This window comes from Pelodiscus sinensis, chromosome 1 (assembly GCF_049634645.1).
Source record: "Pelodiscus sinensis isolate JC-2024 chromosome 1, ASM4963464v1, whole genome shotgun sequence".
NCBI lineage: Eukaryota > Metazoa > Chordata > Testudines > Trionychidae > Pelodiscus > Pelodiscus sinensis.
Genome location: NC_134711.1, coordinates 37,267,007 through 37,287,549, shown reverse-complemented (window position 1 = coordinate 37,287,549; position 20,543 = coordinate 37,267,007). Strand labels below are relative to the sequence as shown.

Genomic DNA, 20,543 nt, shown 5'->3' with positions numbered 1-20,543 from the left:
GCTTGTGGTACCATTACCTATGTCACATGTATTCAGTGGTTAAATGGAGGAGTCACTTTTCAGGCCTATCACTTTAATACCTTTCATTGGCACCAAATTCTAAGGACTAAACAATATTCAATAATATACTTTAATATTTCTTACCAGAATTGCCAAAGCCAATATGCCAGACCTGTCCAACAGTGGAGGAAATCTTTACACAGAAAAGAGTACTAGATGTTTTCTGTGCCAATAACTTTGGTAAGTTCTTGTTAATATGTATATGATTGTAGACACAATATTCTTTTGATTACTGATAAGTGGACACATTTTGGCACTTCAAATATAATTGGTAGTTTCTGAGGGGACATCAAGGGCTTAGTCCTGATCCTATTGAAATCAATGAGAGTTTGGTCATCAATTTCAAGGGAGTCAGAATTTAGCTCCAAGCAAATAGTTTATGGAACTTCTTTTTCCTATAGAAATATACACATAGGTCCCATGCTGATTTCTTTTGAATAATGATGTTGCCTTATTGTCTATTTTATAACAAAGTAGCTCTTTTATTCTAGTCTAGTATGTTGTACTTTACTGCAGTGTATTTTATGGATAAATCTGTGGCAAAGGAGAGAAGTGGCTTTTATTGGTAGCTAAAGCAAAAGAAAGCTGAGACACTTGGATGTTTGATTTTAAAAGATGAAAGTTCCTTACTGGTTGTGTGCATGAGCATTTTTCCTGTTAACCACTCAAAGCAAGATTCAGTACACTGGAATATTAAACAAAGGCTTACGTAATGAGGTTTTGAAAGTTCTTTCTGCTCCCTTGTGGGGCTTTCACTGGCAATTCTGTGAGATTACAGATAGAAGTCTCTCCCAGAGCCCACAGAAATCAGTGCAAAGACTTTCATTGACTTGAGTTGATTTTCAACCAGGTCTTAAGGAAAATGTGTGTGGAAAAGCAACGATAAAGTTAGAGGTGGGGAGAGAGCTGAGTGGGAAGCTTTATTGAGAAGGAGAAGAACTAAAGATGGTGCAAAGAACAGGCAGGAGTAGCCAGATATTTTGCTGGCTGATTCTACTGAAAAATGGAGAAAGCCGCAATTTCACTAGGAACACCTAGGACACGTAGGCTGGAATGATATCAGTGTGCTGGAACAGCTGGTCATGTAAGTAGCTGAACAAATGCAGTGTCACTAAAGATACCTTATATTGCTCTTTATAAGACTGTTACGTTTTTCTGGTTGTGTGATTCAGCGAAAAATTTCTTACCTATGTTCCTCTTTACAAAAAATACTACCCTGACTTATTGCAATGACCTAGAACTAAAGTATGGCCTAATACAGTAGATTGGGGATATAACAGTGTAGTCAATTAACCAATAAGCAAAAGCTTATAGGTGAATGCTATAGACTACACACATTCCATGTACCCTCTGCCCTCCTCCCTCCCTAGGACTGGAGAGGCTATGCTGTGTGGAGCGCCCTCCTTCCTCACCTGGTGCTCTGGGGATGAAGAGCCTGGGCTGCGCCAGGTCATGCAACACCCCCTCCTCCAGGGCTGGGCCCATGCCACGTGCCCTCTGCCCTCCCTAAGGCTAGGGATGCTGGGGTGAGCGCACTCCCACCTGTTCCTCTCTCTCCCCGTGGTTGGGAGGGGGAACGTGCACATGGTGCACTGCTTCACCTCCCATGGGGGCGGGGAAGGGGTGGGACTGGCAGTGGGGCCGGTGGCTTGTCTCCCCAAGCCATGCCTTTACCAACTCCCCCTCCCCCCATTCTTAGAAGAGGAGACATTTATACACTACCAAGTGAAATCCTGGCACCCAAAATGCCAATGGCAAAACTGCCACTGACTTCAGTGAGGCCAGAATTTCACCTGGGCTACATCTAGACTGGCATGATTTTGTGGAAATACTTTTAATGGAAAAGTTTTTCTGTTAAAAGTATTTCCGCAAAAGAGTGTCTAGATTGGCAAGGATGCTTTTGTGCAAAAGCATCCGTGCCAATCTAGACGCGCTTTTGCTCAAGAAAGCTCCGATGGCCATTTTAAGCCATTGGGCTTTCTTGCACAAAAAATTAAGGTGCCTGTCTACACTGGCCCTCTTGCGCAAGAGGGCTTATCCCTGAGCGGGAGCGTGAAAGTATTTGTGCAAGAAGCACTGATTTTGTACATTACAAAGTCAGGGCTCTTGCGCAAATTCAAGTGGCCAGTGTAGACAGCTTTTGCGCAAAATCTTGCCAGTCTAGACGCACCCCTGTTGTATTGCAGCTTTCTATTGCTTCAGAAGATTAAGGACACCAACTCTGCAGTCAGATCCATCCGTGCACACACTGTGAAGTAGGGATGTAATAGTGTAGTTGATAAACCGATTAACTGATAAGCAAAAGCTTATAGGTTAATGCTATAAACTACATGCATTCTCCTCCCTCTCACCCCAACAATAAATTTTTTAGCAGGCTGGACAGTTCAGTCCTTGCTTGTACCAGGTCTGGGACCTACCCCCACTGTGGCTCTGCATTTAAAGTGTATTAGGAGCCAGGCAGGCAGGCAGTCTGGCTTAGTTCCAGCTCACGCCAGGTCCAGGAGCTCAGCTTCTCCCTCCCCACAGACAGGGGCTGCTGACACCCTGCACTGCTGCCTCTGTATCAGAGGCAGCAGCACAGGGTGACAGGCAGCCGGTCCTTGAGGGGAGCTGGTTTTTACACTGGCTCCCCTCGCGGACCAGCTCCCACCTAGCACCCTGCACCGCTGCCTCTGATACAGAGGCAGCAGCAGAGTTGCAGAGGGCTCCTCAGGAGTGGGGCCAGAACACACTGGTTGCCAGCCTCACCTCCAGGGACTATAGACTAGCCGAGTAACCAATAAGAATTCATGAGGTTAACTGACTATTCAATTAACTGATATTTAATATCTCTACTGTAGAGTACAGTATGGATTCCTCCACTGATCCTGAGGCAGTATTCTTTACTATATTTAAATAGTTAACATAATTTATGTGTTTTTCCCCATAGCGGTGAAGGTAAAGTTGTCCAAAAAGAGGACAGTTTCTGGTGATCAGGAGTATAATATTGAATGCCAAGTGGAATTCATCAATCAAGGTTTACTATTGCCTTATGATACTCGGAACATGATACAACAGTGGTTACTTATAAATGAAAATTGTACTCAGAAGATGACCCAGACCTACCGCCCCATGGTGTATGTCATTGTGGGGAATATTGAAGAGGGTACCGTTTTAGTAAACCAAGTTTACCGCTGGCAGAGGAGGGACTCCCAGCTGACTTTGGCCACACGGAAGTGGAAACACCATAAATGTTTATAAATATCTTTATGATTCCTGCTTGGTACATGTAAAATTCCTTATACCAAGGCTATCCTGTAAATAGAAATGTATAATAAATGCAATGTAAAGTCTTATTGTACTTTCTTTTTTTTTAATGTTATAACACGAATTTAACCTGGGTAAAAGTAGACATCTGTGTGATAAATGGTGTTGCAGTCACTTACATGAAGTATGACTATGGTCCAGCATGTATAAATGTGTACTCTCAGATTGCTGTGAAAAATCTTGCATAAAATGTATAAACTGTCATAAAATACTTCCATATATAAATCATAACTATCAATACTTCCAATGCTGTTTGAGGTACTCAGCACCTCTGAAAATGTGTCAATTTCTTATGTTTTCTGTATTGCTAATCATTGTAATATCTCAATATTAACCTTTATAAGCCTTACTGTGGTTTTAGTGCTTAATTTTAGGCACCTGCTTTGAGAAAATTTGCCTTACATCCTTAATTTCATACATTGATGGAGTGTTTTTAAAGAAGGTGGCCCTCTACTGGGTATTTCTATATGGACAAAATGGTTTCCTTTTATGTCAGACATCAATTTCTAAAGATACACTACAAAGAGTCTCAGCCTCAGAAAGGACATGTTTGGGGTGGTTAGTTTTATTTTATAATGGGTAGCAATTACAGTACCATAGTATTAATATTTTAAAGCACATATAAGTACAGTTTTTGAAAAAATAATTTCTTTATATTGTGTGATCATTTTTAAAGTACACACACCTACTGGAATATGAACCAGAATTCTACTGAATTTATCTAGTCTGTTTTCATTACATTAATTAAAACAAAACATGAGTTAGTTTTATAAATCAACCCAGGTGCTTTACCAGCCATCTCTGGGAATTACATGGGACTAAGGCAACTGCAAAAGACACTGATAATACTCAAGAAATGTAAAACATTATATTGGCCAAATGACTGTAGCATCTTCAGTTGTAGTAATCCTGTGCTGATCTTAAAAAGCAGTTGGTGATGGATGGATGGGGCTCAACTTAAATACATCAGAACTAATATAATAAAGGAGTATAATCAGCACAAAAATATGTAATAGCATAAATTATCAGGTACACCAGTTATATGCTATCTGTTGTGTTTGTATAGTTAAAAAGTTGAATAAAGAATCTGGAATTTTAAAGCCAGGTCTTGTCTAAAGTCCTAACTACACATGCTAGCACGTGATTCTCTACCATGCTCCAGAGCATCTTTGTTAAAATCAATCAGATAATTCTTTAGTGATTCATTAATCACCCTCTTGTTTACTTACATTTAAAAATAGAAAAATCTAGCTTACAGTTAGCTAATATTTGTAACTTTGTGTTCCTATCATTGTTACCTGTGGCTTCTCTCCTCCCACCAATATGTCCTATACTCAGCAGTAACATCTTATCCTTAAACCCCAATCCTATAATAAACTCTTTGATGGAGTCTACACTTGTAAAGCTCACTGTAGACTATGCTCTATGGGACAGAGAATGTCTTCTGTTCCATTTTCTTCAATTCCCAGCACTGTGGAGTCCAACTCTTTAGTAGTACCAACATGGCTTCTTATCAGTGAGGAAAAGAAAATAAGGGGCTTAATCTTAATATATTTAGAGAGCTGTTTTTCCATCCATACTGGCAAGAAAAAAATGTATTTAAACTGTTATAACTGTGTTCCTATTCATAGTAGAGAGTTGTGTACAAGCATGTTTATTCAAGTAGTGCAGGAGAGTGACGGGGCAGTGAATGGGGCCATTCTCTGGGAACGTGCCCTGGAGGTGCTGATGCCGCTCCTGCTGGCACCGCTTTGTCCCCGGGAGCTGCAGCGTCGGATAAAGCGGAATGTCGGATTACCGAAGATCGGATAATCCGGACTCTACTGTACTTTTTTTGTTTTGGCTCCTACTCAAGGGCCCTGTGTTGAGCCCCACTTAAACCCAAACTGCACCATGGGTTGCAAACAACCCCCCCTCCTCCTCCCCCCCACACACAGCCTTCACACACACGAGGCAGGGCATGCACACAATGTCCTGCCCTCGCATATACATTCACTCAATACCAACCCTACATCTCACCACCCTCCCCCACAGTCCTGCTATCCCGCCCGCCCTCCCCCCCCCCCCACACACACTGCCCTGCCACCCCAGCCTCTCCCTCTCTCGCCCTTCCTCCCGCCGTGACTCCTCCCTCACAGGAGCCGCTGGGCTGGGAAGGAGGCTGGGGGAGGTGGCGCGCGGAGGGGGTTTCACTCCGGATCATGGGCCGATAGAGGAAACAGGAAGAGAACACAGAAGGCCAAGGGGCGGCCCGCGCAGGAGCAGCAGCGCGCCGAGGTAGGGACGCAAAGCCCTAGCTCAGCGCAAAGCTGCAGCAACCCCCCCCCCTTCTCCTGCGCACCCCCCTTCCCCGCAGGGGCGGCGAGCCGGAGCCCTTTCCCCATCCCCGCTCGCCGAGGCAGGCGCAGCCCGCGCGGGGAATGAGGGATGCATGGCCCACGGCTCGCGCCGTTCCTTCCTGCCCCCACTTGTGGGGGTTGCCACCTGTCTGCGGCCCGACCGATGCACTCTCCGGCCCGCTTCCCCGGCTGCTTTTCGTGTGGCTGCGCCTCGGCGTTTCACGTCCTCCTGCGGGGTGCTCCTGAGAGCGCGCGCTGGAGTTTCTGTGGTATCCCAGTGGTCAGACAACTCGCCCTTTCTCCAGATGAGCTTTGCGGGTGGAGAGGGGGCGACTGGATTATTTGATTTTGCAGTTGGTCCCGCTGCAAACACGCGAGCTGTTTAAATAATAGGGAAACCTCATGTGATTTAGAAGTTAGGAAATGAACTGAATAGGAGCCTGAACTGAAAAGCTGAGCTGGTACTGACAACCCCACTGGTTGATCTCCTCTACCTTTGATGACACCAGTTCATTCTGTTTTGCATGTGAATGGCCTTTTATCACTTTTATAACAGACTTTAAAATGAATTTCTTTCCGTGCCCATGTTAATATTATTTAAGAGGCACCTTTCTAAAAGTAAACATGCTACGGCTACGCTGGCGGCTTCTTGTGCAAGAACTCTTTTGCGGAAGAGTTCTTGTGCAAAAAATCTTCCAGAAGAGAGCGTCCACACTGCCATGTGCTTTTGCGCAAGAGCATCCATGGCAGTATGGATGCTCTCTTGCGCAAGAAAGCTCTGATGGCCATTTTAACCATAGGGGCTTCTTGGCAAGAAATTCATGTTGCCTGTCTACACTGCCCTCTTGTGGAAGAGCTTTTGTGCAAGCGGGCTTATTCCTCCTGGGGAGAGGAATAACTTCTGGAAGAAGCCCTGTTTTCCAACACTATACTGTAAATTTACTTGCGCACGAATGCTCGTGCAGTGTAGACAGCAGGCAAGTTTTTGCGCAAGAATGGTTGTTCTTGCGCAAGAATCTTCCAGTGTAGACATAGCCGTAAAATTTAACATAAATTATTATGACTCTAATGGCTATTGTGTAAATATTAACACTTTGGTTCTACCAGTCTGAGAATTATCCAGTACTTCACAAACATACCTTCAGACCAGCCCTGACAAATGAGTATGTACCATCGTTACAGTTTAGATAACAGAGTCCAGTGCTCTAATGCCCAATAATGTTGGTTTGTTGTGTATATAGATAATTTGCAGAGCCTCTTTTGTGTTTCAGTTTCAGGATCACTACCTCTGGTATATATTGTTGCCTCTGTGATATTGGCATTCACCCCAAAATAGATTACACAGAATACAACAGATATCTGAACAGTTTCATTTTTTTTTAAACTTTTGTTTTCTATCTGAAATAGCCACAGAATGTATCTTGGATGTCTGTTTTTGTTTTGTTTATAGCAATGGCATCGGGAACTGCATTGATTTATGATGATGAAATGACAAGTTACAAACTACTTTGGGATGAGTAAGTCAGCTGCAGATTTGTTGCATTTTCTATGAACAGACTGTTATTAGCATTTCTAAAAAAGTACCAGATGAGCTTGATTTTACCCCATTCTGTCCGATGGAAGGAAATTTGTCACTCTCTCATCTCAATAAATAGATACATAGCTTATTTAGGTAGATATTTTTAATTCCCCATTTATATTAAGATATTATAGCAAGACCTTCAGCTAGACGTTGATTAGCATTTGGCCTCAGCCATAAAAAAACTGCTATGCTAAGGTCAGGCCAGTGCTGCATCCAACTCACTATTGATAGTGCCTCATGCCAGGTGCTTCCGAGGAAATGAAGAGAAGAATAATCACTGAGCAATCCCTCTCCTGTTGTGTCCACTCTCAGCTTCTGGCAGTCAGAAGTTAGACTAGGGATAGCCAGAGCATGGGATTGTATGCCTGACCATCTTAGTCCTCCATGAATTTACCTAATTTTGTTTGAGTCCATTTATACAGGCAGTCCCCGGGTTACGTACAAGATAGGGACTGTAGGTTTGTTCTTAAGTTGAATCTGTATGTAAGTCGGAACTGGCATCCAGATTCAGCTGCTGCTGAAACTGATCAGTTTCAACAGCGGCTGAATCTGGACGCCAGTTCTGACTTACATACAGATTCAACTTAAGAACCCCAGGCATCCCCAAGTCAGCTGCTGCTGAAACTGATCAGCGGCTGATTCCAGGAAGCCCGGGGTAGGGGCTTCCTGTAGTCAGCCCCTGGTCAGTTTCAGCAGCGGCTGACTTGGGGACGCCTGGGGCAGAGCAGCTGGGGTGCTGCTGGGTTGGCCCAATAGCGCCGCCGCTCCTCGGCGCTACTGGACCAACCCAGCAGCACCCAAGCTGCTCTGCCCCAGGCGTCCTGATTCAGCCGCTGCTGAAACTGACCAGCAGTGGCTGAATCAGGACGCCTGGGGCAGAGCAGCTGGGGTGCTGCCCGGTTAGTCCAGTAGCGCCCAGAGCAGCGCTACGGGACCAACTGGCAGCGCCCCAGCTGCTGTACCACAGGTGTCAGGAGCAAAGCCGCGGAGCACGGGGGCAGCGGGACAGCCCAGACGCGCCGTGGCTGTCCTGCTGCCCTCGGGCTCCGTGGCTTTGCTCTGCTTTGTTCCCCGTCCCCCTGGTCTGCAGACCAGGGGGACGGGGAGCAAAGCGGCGGAACACTCGGGCAGCGGACAGCCCAGACGCGTCCGCGGCTTGGCTCTGCTTTGCCCCCCGTCCCCCTGGTCTGCAGACCAGGGGGACGGGGGGCAAAGCAGAGCCAAGCCGCGGAGCACGCAGCCAGCTGACAGCCCAGACACGTCTGGGCTGTCAGCTGACCGCGCGCTCCGCGGCTTGGCTCTGCTTTGCTCTGCTTTGCCCCCCCGTCCCCCTGGTCTGCAGACCAGGGGGTCGCGGGGCAAAGCAGAGCCAAGCCGCGGAGCACGCGGCCAGCTGACAGCCCAGACGCGTCTGGGCTGTCAGCTGGCCGCGTGCTCTGCGGCTTGGCTCTGCTTTGCCCCCCCGTCCCCCCCCGTCTCCCTGGTCTGCAGACCAGGGGGACGGGGGGCAAAGCAGAGCAAAGCAGAGCCAAGCCGCGGAGCGCGCGGTCAGCTGACAGCCCAGACGCGTCTGGGCTGTCAGCTGGCCGCGTGCTCTGCGGCTTGGCTCTGCTTTGCTCCCCTGTCCCCCCCGTCTCCCTGGTCTGCAGACCAGGGATACGGGGAGGGCAAAGCAGAGCAAAGCAGAGCCAAGCCGCGGAGCACGTGGGCAGCGGATAGCCCTGTCCGCTGCCCGCGTGTTCCGCCGCTTTGCTTCCTCTCCCTGGTCTGCTGGAGACCAGGGAGAGGAAGGGCCCCGTTCGTAACTGCGGATCCGACATAAGTTGGATCCGCGTAACTCGGGGACTGCCTGTAGTTTTGGCCTTCCCCATATTCCCTGGTAATGAGTTCCACAGGTTGACTGTGTATTGTGTGAAGAAGTACTTCCTTTTGTTTGTTTCAGTCCTGCTGCGTATTAGTTATAGTTGCTACATATTAAACCAAAAAGGCACTTAAGAATGTGTTTAATCTTAAACATTTGATGAGTCCCGTAGCTAAGTACAGGCAGTCCCCAGGTTACATGGATCCGACTTACATCGGATCCCTACTTACAAACAGGGTGAGGCAACCCCGCACTAGCTGCTTCCCCCCAGCAGACCAGGGAGACGTGAAGCTAGCGGCTCCCCCACCCCCAAGCAGACCAGGGAGACGCGGAGCGGCTTTTCTCAGCAGACACTTCAGCTTGAGAATAAAGGACTGAGGGAAGTGAGGTGTGGGAGAATAAAACTGAGCTCTGGAGAAATGTTTGGCTAGAGTTTCCCCTACAATATGTACCAGTTCCGACTTACATACAAATTCAACTTAAGAACAAACCTACAGTCCCTATCTTGTACGTAACCCGGGGACTGCCTGTAGTGAAGTGTTTAAGTCAGCTCTTGGTTGCTAAAAAGTGTATGCAGTTAAAGGAATTTTTTGGTTGGCTATCAAACAAAAATATTGACGCCATTGGAGAAATGTATAGATATATCCACTTTATTTGAATTGCTGCCTAACCTACCTCCTGCAGCCACCATAGAATCATAGAATCATAGGACTGGAAGGGACCTCAAGAGGTCATCGAGTCCAGCCCCCCGCCCTCAAGGCAGGACCAAGCTCAAGGCAGGACCATCTTCCCTTGTTTTCTGATGCCTCTATCAGAGTCCAAGGTGGCAGTGGGGCTGTGAATAAGATTAATTCCTTGATGTAATTAGCAACTATTTCTCCTTTAGTGGGAAGGCTGTATAGAAGACCTGATGGGTGTCCTTGATTTCCATTTTGTGAGCTGCATTTTCATGGGACCTAGAGTGTTTACTGCTTTTGATCAAAGTAGAATTCTGCTGTAAAGCCCCTTTTTCTTTGTTGGCCTTTAGCATTATTTATTTCTGATACTGTTTTCCATTTGTGAGTAATACTGCCTTTTTTGTCTTGGGGCTCTATCTCTATTGATTTTTTTTTTTTGGCTGGGTTCTTTGTTGGTTGCACCCCTGTTTTTTTTAAGAGCCACATAAAATCCCATTTTACTTACACATTTTTATAACCAAAAACGTTTGCTGTCTGCTTCGCTGTCCCCCATTCTACAAACAAAAGTTTTCAAAGATTATTTTTCTTTCATTCACCCATACAAGAAAAATTAATCTTATCTTATGCATCTCTGAAGAAGGTTTATAACAGCGTTGCTGATATTGTATTGTAACTAAATAATTATTTTTTATCTGTAGCCCCGTCTGTGATATTGAAGTGCCGGAAAGACTGTTATCCTCCTATGATCAACTTAAACATTATGATCTTGTGGACAGATGTGTCCGTGTACCTGTCAGGGAAGGAACTGAGGAAGAGATCATGTTGGTTCACAGGTGTGATATTGGGTATAATGTTTATTACATCACCCAGGTTCTATCTGATGTTTACAAAAACGTTTAGTGTATTTTGCTGCTGTGAAAGGTCCTGACCTAGCAGAGATTGCCAATTGTCTTCAGCACTAACTGCATACAACTGAAGCTCTTTACATGTAAAATTTAGTAGTCTTTACACAAAACTAGTCCAACTTCACCAGTAAAAACTGAACACAGGAAAAATGAGAATTTGTATAAATCAAATAGAAAGATATTGGGGGGGTTAAAGAGAGGAAATTATCCAAGATAAATTGAACTACATAGAGAGGTATTGCATTTAATTCTGCAGTAGGCCTGAGAGGGACTCTGTCATACATATTCAGAGACAATGCCCCGATCCCTGAGCTCAGTAGGTCCTGGCCACAGCTCTGGTGCAGTCTTAATTGTCCTATGTTGTGTAGTGATTTTTTTAATGTTGATTTTACTTACATCAGGATAAAACCACCAAGTTCCTTTTACATATAGAAAATCAGGCCTCAAAGAGGTCAGAAGCCAACATGGTGACCCACTACCTCCCACCCTCAAAAGACATGTAAAATTCTTATTCTTCCTAATGGATAGAGCAATGGATTGGGACTCCCAGCTCAGCCATTGGCCTACTGGCTGTCCCTGGTCAAGTCACTTCACTTCCCTGTGCCTAACAGAGACAATGGTACTGACTGCCTTTACAAAGGAATTGGATGAAAAGTATAAGAGCTATTTATTTACTTACTTATGTTGAAATGTCTTATACATGTTCACACCTGATTCATGTGAGCTTAGGTCAGCTCTTTTTTTTAATACAGTGAACTTAACTCCTGTAATCCCTTCATTTTGGCGTCACTACTTTATATTTATCTCTATTAGGTAGCTGCCATCACTGTGTCTGTCCTCTAGCTAGGATGAGACTATGGCACTTGTTACATGGGAGTAAATACAACTGAGCCAGCATGGAGATGCAAAAGATATAAACCTGGTCCTTCTTCCATGGAGCAAGGGGAGAATTTGGAACCCAACCATGACTCTCAAAAACACAATATCAATCCTTCATCAACCCTTGAGGCAGAGCATCACTGCATTGCTCTTTTCTCAGAGCAAATTGCAAAGTGATAATCTCTCCCTTGGATGGCAAAGTAAGAAGGTGTTTTAAGTACAGATGCAGCATACCCAGCTAGCACAGGATTAAATAGCAGTGTAGACAATGAGGCAAGGGTTCAGCAAGTGGAATAGAGTAGTCAACACATCGGAACCCTCAGAGTGCATGTCCTATGCAGGGTCTCTACACACCGAAGCAGTGTCTCTTATATCTACCCTGCTGTTCTTGGGAGTGTAGTGTTCTGCTTCCTTGCTGCCTCAGTCTTCCCCTGCCTGAACCTTTCACTATGACATGTGGTTACTAACACTTTGGCTACGTCTACACTGGCCCCTTTTCCGGAAGGGGCATGTAAATTTCACCAGTCGTCGTAGGGAAATCCGCGGGGGATTTAAATATCCCCCGCGGCATTTAAATAAAAATGTCCGCCGCTTTTTTCTTATTCAAAGTAGGAATAAGAGCCTCCAGAAAAGGGCGCTTTTTCCGGAGGATCGGGGCCAGTGTAGACGCTCTTTTCCGGCTTTTTTAAAAGCCGGAAAAAAGCGGCGGACATTTTTATTTAAATGCCGCGGGGGATATTTAAATCCCCCGCGGATTTCCCTACGACGACTGGTGAAATTTACATGCCCCTTCCGGAAAAGGGGCCAGTGTAGACGTAGCCAATGGCAATTGTGAATGTAGTCTTTCACTGTAGCATGTAGCTAAGTAGGTACACAACACCATAAATGAAGACAGTCTAAATGAGAGGCCTCCATGAAGGCTGATAGCAGTCTCCAAATTGAACAGCTTTGCAAACAACACTTGGTTGTGCTAAGACCAGTTAATAGAAATGATAGTTGTTATACTCTCATATGACCCAACATCTCAGTTTTGATATCCAGAACACCACTGGATATGTGGGACTGACATTCTAGGTCTCGCAGGCTTGCATCAACCCCTTATATTATCATATACTTGTTTTCTTTTTGCATTAATAGAGATTTTTCAGGCCAGATCTGAATTCAGTTAACCTGCTTTCTTTCTTTTTTTTAATTAAAGTTCCGAATACTTGGAAGTTATAAAGAGCACCCAGACAATGAATGAAGAAGAACTCCAAAGAGTCTCAAAACATTATGATGCTGTTTACTTTCATCCGGTATAAGGGCATTGCTTTGTTGTAATTTATATAAGTGTTTACAATGTTGCATTAGAAGCACATTTTGTATAGCTGGTAAAAAATAGCCAACATTTTTTGTTTAAATATTATTGTAGTTTTTTTCATGAGGAACATACAAGTATCAGTGCAATTATTTTAATTGACAAACATAACAATACCACATCTGCACTCTAACCACATCACCCAAATGAAGCATAGTTCTGGAATTTATCTTAAACTAATAAAAATAGGGAGTCAAGACCAAAATTTTCCTCCTATAATTCTTCCCGTTTGCCTATTTATGACTCCTGCTTCACAATGCTGCATGATTTACACAAATATTTCCAGTAAAAGTCACACTTCAGTTTCCATTATCAAATTCTGCTCTCTGTTACATTTATGCAATTCCAACTTAATTGGGGAGGGAACACTTCAGAGAATTTGCTATAGCAATGCAAACCATATCAGTTACGCTTAATTTAAATAAGTTTATGGGTAGCTAATGATAATCACGAGATTTCTCTTCTTAGAATACTTACCGCTGTGCTAAACTAGCAGTAGGAGCAACTTTGCAACTGGTGGATTCTGTGATGTCCGGAAAAGTGCACAATGGAATGGCATTAGTAAGGTAACAAAGTGGTTAAGAGTTCTTACTGAAACACAGATCCTCACAGGGTGCTGGCAGCAGGAATAAAAAATGAGACCTCTTGATCTAAATATATGAGCCTTTACTGCCTGAGATAAAAGATGTCTCTTAGCCATGGCTGTCGCAGCTTATTGATCTCTAGCCACTCGACAGGGACAGTGCCATCCCAAGCTGGCAGTGGCTACATTATTTTTCAGCCAAAGTTCATTCATAGTGAGTAACCATATGAAGCTTTGTTTTAGGCCTCCAGGTCATCACAGCCAGCGAAATGCAGCCAATGGATTCTGTGTGTTCAATAATGTTGCTATTGCAGCCCAGTATGCAAAAAGAAGATACGGTCTACAAAGGTTAGTATATATTTGTCTCTGGGGCAGGTTTTCAAAGGCACAAATGCCAGTTAGGTGTCTAGCTCTCAGTGAAAATCCATAGGTATTTGGCACCTAATTACCGTTGTGCCTTTAGTAATCTTCTCTTCTGTTATTTACCATTCTATTAGTGTGGTATTTCTAGTGAATATTTCCTTTTGATTTATGCAGAATTCTCATTGTTGACTGGGATGTGCACCATGGGCAAGGAATTCAATATATATTTGAAAAGGATCCCAGGTTTGTAATTTTCCTTTGTATATCAGGTTGGTTTGTTTTTGTAGAATAAAACCCAGCTTATTTTGAAAATAGAAATTCCTACAGAATGCCTCTCATTCTTCTAGGTACTTCATTCTCTTTGAAATTGTGTTTATTTATTATCATTTTGTCAAACAGAAACAAATCTTTAAACCCAATTAAAAACAATTTGCAAGTCTACTCTAGAAAAAACTGGCACATTATGAGCCTGATAGCTACTTTTATTTGCTGATAGAAAACTCTTTCTACATTACTATCCAAATATTCAGTGAAAAGCTCGTCTAAAAAAATGGTGTTCTTCTGTCTTCTGAAAGGCACAAACTCTGAGCCCATCAGCTACACCCCTGTTTTACAAAATAATCCTTTTATCTGGCCTTAGAAGGGTCTATGTCAGAAACTTACAGCAAATGTGCCCCTGCTGAATTTGATTATTGTGATGGACTATATAGAGCTTTTCAAGTAAGTGAGAGCCAATTCAGAGATATTAGTGGAGAGAAAGATGGGAAATGTTTGCTACTGAAGGCCTGTTGTTATGCGTTCTGTGAAATGAGCCAGAAGGTTAGATGAAAAAAGATCCTTCATAACTTTTGTTTCAATTTGGTCTGTTTCTTCTTTCTTTCTTTCAGTGTTCTCTATTTCTCCTGGCATCGCTATGAACATCAGCAGTTTTGGCCCTTACTCAGAGAGTCTGATTATGATGCAGTTGGTCAGGAAAATGGAAAAGGATTCAATATAAATGTACCTTGGAATAAGGTAAATGTTGCTTGACAGCATAACAGTGCAAATCCAATAGCTTTGTCTGTCATGTGTTCAAGCAGTGTCTTAGCAATTTTAAAAATAATACTTTTTATCAGAAATGCTTTGATTTGATTGTGTGACCTTTGCCAAATATTCTGGCAAATGGAATCTCTGTGAGAAAATATGACTTCCAGTGTGATGAATTAATCAGTCTGTCACCAATTCATACATTCTTCCTTTACCTGTACGTTATTTAGTTAGGCCCCAGTAGAGTAAATAATTTAAGCATATGATGAAATCCATCCCTCTTCAGCCAAGAACTTAAGCACATTCTTAAGACCCATTGAATTTGTTTGCTTACATCCTTTGCTGATTAGGCGTGGACGGCTGTATTGGGAACTTAAAAGATAACCTTAACAACTGAGGCTCTAGCTTTGTATTCAGTTCTTTCTTTTTAACCATTACACATGCTTTTCCCTAAAATTTTGGAGGAACTTGAGACCAAGATCCACAAAGCGACATAAAAATTGTAGAGCTCAGCTTTGCAATGCCTAACTTTTAGGCACCTCTAAAACCACAAAACCTGAATTAGGATGCTAGATGCTCCATACAGTAATTGGGGGAGAGATAGGCACTTGAGAAGGCCAATGGGAGATGCAGGTAATAGGGGGATGTTCGAAGTCCTTCTTCTCTGATAGAGTTAGGCTATGTCTACACTCCACATTTATTTCAAAATAACTCCTATTATTTTGAAATAACAGAGTGTGTGTCTACACAACAAGCCCGTTATTTTGAAATAATGTCAAAATAACAGGCTTCTTCATCTGACTTCTATAACCCTCATTTTACGAGGAGTAAGGGAAGTTGAAGGAAGAGTGTTCTTTCTTTGACTTCTGCCTACTTTGTAGACAGCACCAAAAGCCAAGTTAAGGTACTTTGACTTCAGTTACACAATTAGGCTATGCCTACACTGTGAGATCTTCTGGCAAAAAATATGCTAATGCGGGACTCATTTGCATGAGTCATGATCTCATTAGCACATTTTCTGCCATTTCTTTTTGCGCAAGGGGTTTTTGCACAAAAAGAAGCAGTGTGGACGGGAATTTTTTTGTGCAAAAACCTCAATTTTGTGCAAGATCCTTATGCCTCTCCCGTCACTGGGTTAGTTTGCAGTAAAAAATAAAACAAATGCATTAACAACAGGACATAGGTTAAATGAGCCCAAGTAAAAGGAATACAGTTAGAAAGGGGTACAATCGAATAAAAATTAAAAAAAAACCATCTAAAAGTCTAAAACTTACAGAACACTAGAACTGGAAGGGACCTCGAGAGGTCATCAAGTCCAGTCCCTTGCCATCATGGCAGGACCCAGTATCGTCTAGACCATCCCTGATAGATGTCTGCCTAAACTGCTCTTAAATATCTCTAGTGATGGAGATTCCGCAACCTCCCTAGGCAACTTATTCCAGTGTTTAACCACCCTAACCATTAGGAAGTTTTTCCTAATGTCCAACCTAAACCTCCCTTGCTGCAGTTTAAGTCCATTACTTCTTGTCCTATCCTCAGAGGCCAAGGAGAACAATTTTTCTCCCTCCTTGTGATACCCTTTTAGATACCTGAAAACTGCTATCATGTCCTCTCTCAGTCTTCTCCTTTCCAAACTAAACAAGCCCAGTTCTTTCAGCCTTCCTTCATAAGTCATGTTCTCTAGACCTTTAATCATTCTTGCTGATCTTCTCTGGACCTTCTCCAATTTCTCCACATCTTTCTTGAAATGTGGTGCCCAGAACTGCACACAGTACTCCAATTGAGGCCTAATCAGCACAGGGTAGAGCGGAAGAATGACTTCTTGTGTCTTGCTCACAACACTCCTGTTAATACATCCCAGAATCACGTTTGCTTTTTTTGCAATGGTGTCACACTGCTGACTCATATTTAGCTTGTGGTCCACTATTTCTTCCTAGACAGTCGCTTCTCATTCTGTATGTGTGAAACTAATCGTTCCTTCCTAAGTGGAGTACTTTGCATTTGTCCTTATTAAACTTCATCCTATTTACCTCAGACCATTTCTCTAGTTTCTCCAGATCATTTTGAATTATGACCCTATCCTCCAAAGCACTTGCAACCCCTCCCAGTGTGGTATCATCTGCAAACTTAATAAGCAAACTCTCTATACCAATATCTAAATCGTTGATGAAGATATTGAACAGAACCAGTCCCAAAACAGACCCCTGCGGAACCCCGCTTGTTATGCCCTTCCAGCAGGATTGTGAACTGTTAATAACTACTCTCTGAGAATGGTTATCCAGCCAGTTATGCACCCATCTAAGTTGTATTTGCCTAGTTTATTGATAAGAAGATCATGCGAGACCGTATCAAATGCCATACTAAAGTCTAGGTATACCACATCCACCGCTTCTCCCTTATCCACAAGACTCGTTATCCTATCAAAGAAAGCTTTCAGATTGGTTTGACATGTTTTGTTCTTTACAAAAATCATGCTGACTGCTACTTATTACCTTATTATGTTCCAGGTGTTTGCAGATGAATTCCTTAATTACTTGCTCCATTATCTTTCCAGGCACAGAAGTTACATTGATTGGTCTGTAGTTTCTTGGGTTGTTCTTTTTTCCCTCTTTATAGATGGGCATTATATTTGCCCTTTTCCAGTCTTCTGGACTCTCTCCCATCTTCCATGATTTTTCAAAGATGATAGCTAAAGGCACAGATACCTCTGTGATCATCTAACAAGGTATACGCTTTGTTCAAGATGGTTTCTCACATTCAGTTTTCAGAGACTTCAGACTAGGAATGTTAAATATTAGTTAGGAAGCTAATCAAGTAGTCGATGGAATTTCCATCAACTAGTCAATAAGGGGGTTTGCTGCGGCTCTGCTTTTTAAATGTAATAAGAGCCTGATGGGAGCTGAGTCCTGACAGCTGAGTCCCAGTTCCCACCCGGTTCTAGATGCTATGGCTTTGCTTTTTAAAGAGATGCAACGTCTGGGACCCGGTGCGAGCCAGGCTCTTACTACATTTAAAAAGCAGAGGCGCAGTGTCTGGGGCCTGGCTCGCACCTGGGACTCTTCGGTCCCATTTCCCCTGCTGCACCTCTGCCTCCTTTGCCCCTTGCGGAGATGGTGCTGCAGGGAACTGGCTTTTAAGTTGGCTCCCCCCAGTACTGGCTCCTGCTCCCTCTCCCTCCACCCCCCCGCTTCCTCTGATACAGAGGTAGTAAGGGGAGGGCAGAGGGACTAGTCAAGCAGTGACTCGACTAGTCACTTACATTGCTACTTCAAACCCCCCCCTTGGTTGAAGAAACCATCTTTCTTAGCATACAAGAACTCTTTTTCCCTTCTGTCAGTCTAGTGATGAATGCCAAATATGGCTTCTGTCTTTACCTATACAGGCAGTCCCCGAGTTACGCGGATCCGACTTATGTCGGATCCGCACTTACGAACGGGGCTTTCTCGCCCCGGAGCTCGCAGGCAGTGGGACCGCCCAGAGCGCAGCGATCCCGCCACCTCGACCTCCGGGACGAAAAAAGCTGCTCCGGGTGCCCCTGGTCTGCTGGGGACCGTCTCCAGCAGACCAGGGACACCTGGAGCAAAGCCGGGGAGGCGGAGGGGTCCCGCGCCTCTGAGGCTTTGCTCTGGCAAAGCCGGGGAGGCGCGGGACTCCGCCACCGCTGCGGCTATGTTCCCGGTGTCCCTGGTCTGCTGGAGACGGTCCCCAGCAGACCAGAGGCACCGGGAGCAAAGCGGCAGCGGCAGCGGCGGCGGAGTCCCGTGCCTCTGAGGCTTTGCTACAGCAAAGCCTCAGAGGCGCGGCACCCCGCCGCCGCTGCCGCTTTGCTCCCAGTGCCTCTGGCCTGCTGGGGACTGTCTCTAGCAGACCAGGGACACCTGGTGCAAAGCCGGGGAGGCGAGCGGTCCCGCGCCTCTGAGGCTTCGCTCTGGCAAAGCCGGGGAGGCGCGGGACTCCGCCGCCGCTGCCGCTTTGCTCCCAGTGCCTCTGGTCTGCTGGGGACCGGCTGAATCTGGACGCCAGTTCCGACTTACATATAGATTCAACTTAAGAACAAACCTACAGTCCCTATCTTGTACGTAACCTGGGGACTGCCTGTAACTTCCAAAGTTCTATGACTTTGTTTCCAGAGGCAGGATGATCTCATGCTCTTCTTCCCTTGTAATGAGCTTCCTATTCCCCTGCATGTAAATGGACTTCCATTGTTTTCATTCCACTAAACTTAGTTTATAGGAGACAGGTAAATACAGGCAGTCCCCGGGTTACATGGATCCGACTTACATCGGATCCCAACTTACAAACGGGGTGAGGCAACCCCGCACTAGCTGTTTCCCCCCAGACGACCAGGGAGATGCGAAGCTAGCGCCCCCTCCAGCAGACCAGGGAGACGCGGAGCGGTTTTTCTCAGCAGACACCTCATCTTGAGAATAAAGGACTGAGGGATGTGAGGTGTGGGAGAATAAAACTGAGCTCTGGAGAAATGTTTGGCTAGAGTTTCCCCTACAATATGTACCAGTTCCGACTTACATACAAATTCAACTTAAGAACAAACCTACAGTCCCTATCTTGTATGTAACCCGGGGACTGCCTGTAGTGCATTCTAACTTGTCTGGGAGGGAGCTTGTTTCTCCTTGTTTGGCCACAAATTTTAAAGCAGAGTATCATTTAGTATCCATATTTCCTCATGTGCTGTTAATACCTAAATATTACAAAGCTATTAGTCACCAGAGTGTCTTTAGCTGCCAGAAAAGACCACAGTGCAGTTTTAAATTACTGTAATATTGTATACAGTCCTGATTCAGTTGCTTAGCTCTTGAGGTTCAGCCACCCTGTGTATAGAACACAGATATGGATTCTTTTGAGGGTATTCCTCATAGTAAAGTTTATTCAAGCTGTGAGGAAAGTGACGTAATCTGGTGAGGATGGAAGCTCCATGATCTTGTTAGCTTACTAGCTTTGTTACCAATGTTTAAAATTTGATTGTCATTGTCTTTACATGAAGATTGGCTTGGTCAGAGAATGAAATACACATTCCTTTGTGTATGTCATGCCTGTTTACCAACTTCTCCAACATGCCTGGTTTCAACACAGTTTTGTCATCATTTTACTATATATCCATACATCTTAATAGACACTGCATATATACATCAAAAGAATATAAATGCTCAGTGAGTAATTCATTTTCAAATGATACTTCAGAAACTATATTTTGTACAAAAAAATTATTACAATAATGTGCAGGGTGTGAAGACAGACCTGCTTAGGGTCACAACACATAAAACCTTTTGTTGATCTGGCCCCTAGAAAGAAAACACATTACTTTATCAGAAAAAGAGAGTTGCTTCATATCTCCTACATTGTTTTTTCCAGGTTGGAATGGGAAATTCAGATTATCTAGCTGCATTTTTCCATGTGTTGCTTCCAGTGGCTTTTGAGGTAAAGTTTTTGTTTTGATTTTTTAATCAAAATAATAATCATCCTGTTATCCTTTCTATATTTTTTAAAGTGGTGTTTTTATAAAGACGTGTAAGTATTGGAATGCTGTAAGCATTTGAAATGCAGTTGTTCCATTGTTCACTGAGAGGAGTGTCTGAGTGATTGATGC

General features: G+C 44.1%; 1 protein-coding gene across 2 annotated transcripts in view; it reads left to right on the top strand.

Moving 5' to 3' along the window:
* HDAC10 (histone deacetylase 10) overlaps nt 1-20,543 on the top strand; it is a 45,643-nt gene that overhangs the window by 967 nt on the left and 24,133 nt on the right. Inside the window, exons 2-11 of one of the 2 annotated variants that reach the window (XM_075928170.1) lie at nt 148-240; nt 2,990-3,076; nt 7,156-7,222; nt 10,524-10,658; nt 12,808-12,904; nt 13,435-13,532; nt 13,793-13,897; nt 14,087-14,155; nt 14,800-14,926; nt 20,309-20,374. In XM_075928170.1, the coding sequence (XP_075784285.1) occupies nt 148-240; nt 2,990-3,076; nt 7,156-7,222; nt 10,524-10,658; nt 12,808-12,904; nt 13,435-13,532; nt 13,793-13,897; nt 14,087-14,155; nt 14,800-14,926; nt 20,309-20,374 (944 nt within the window). Of the gene's footprint in view, nt 1-147; nt 241-2,989; nt 3,077-5,483; nt 5,644-7,155; nt 7,223-10,523; nt 10,659-12,807; nt 12,905-13,434; nt 13,533-13,792; nt 13,898-14,086; nt 14,156-14,799; nt 14,927-20,308; nt 20,375-20,543 lie in introns of those variants that run through there. The other variant, XM_075928159.1, reaches the window with a different exon arrangement.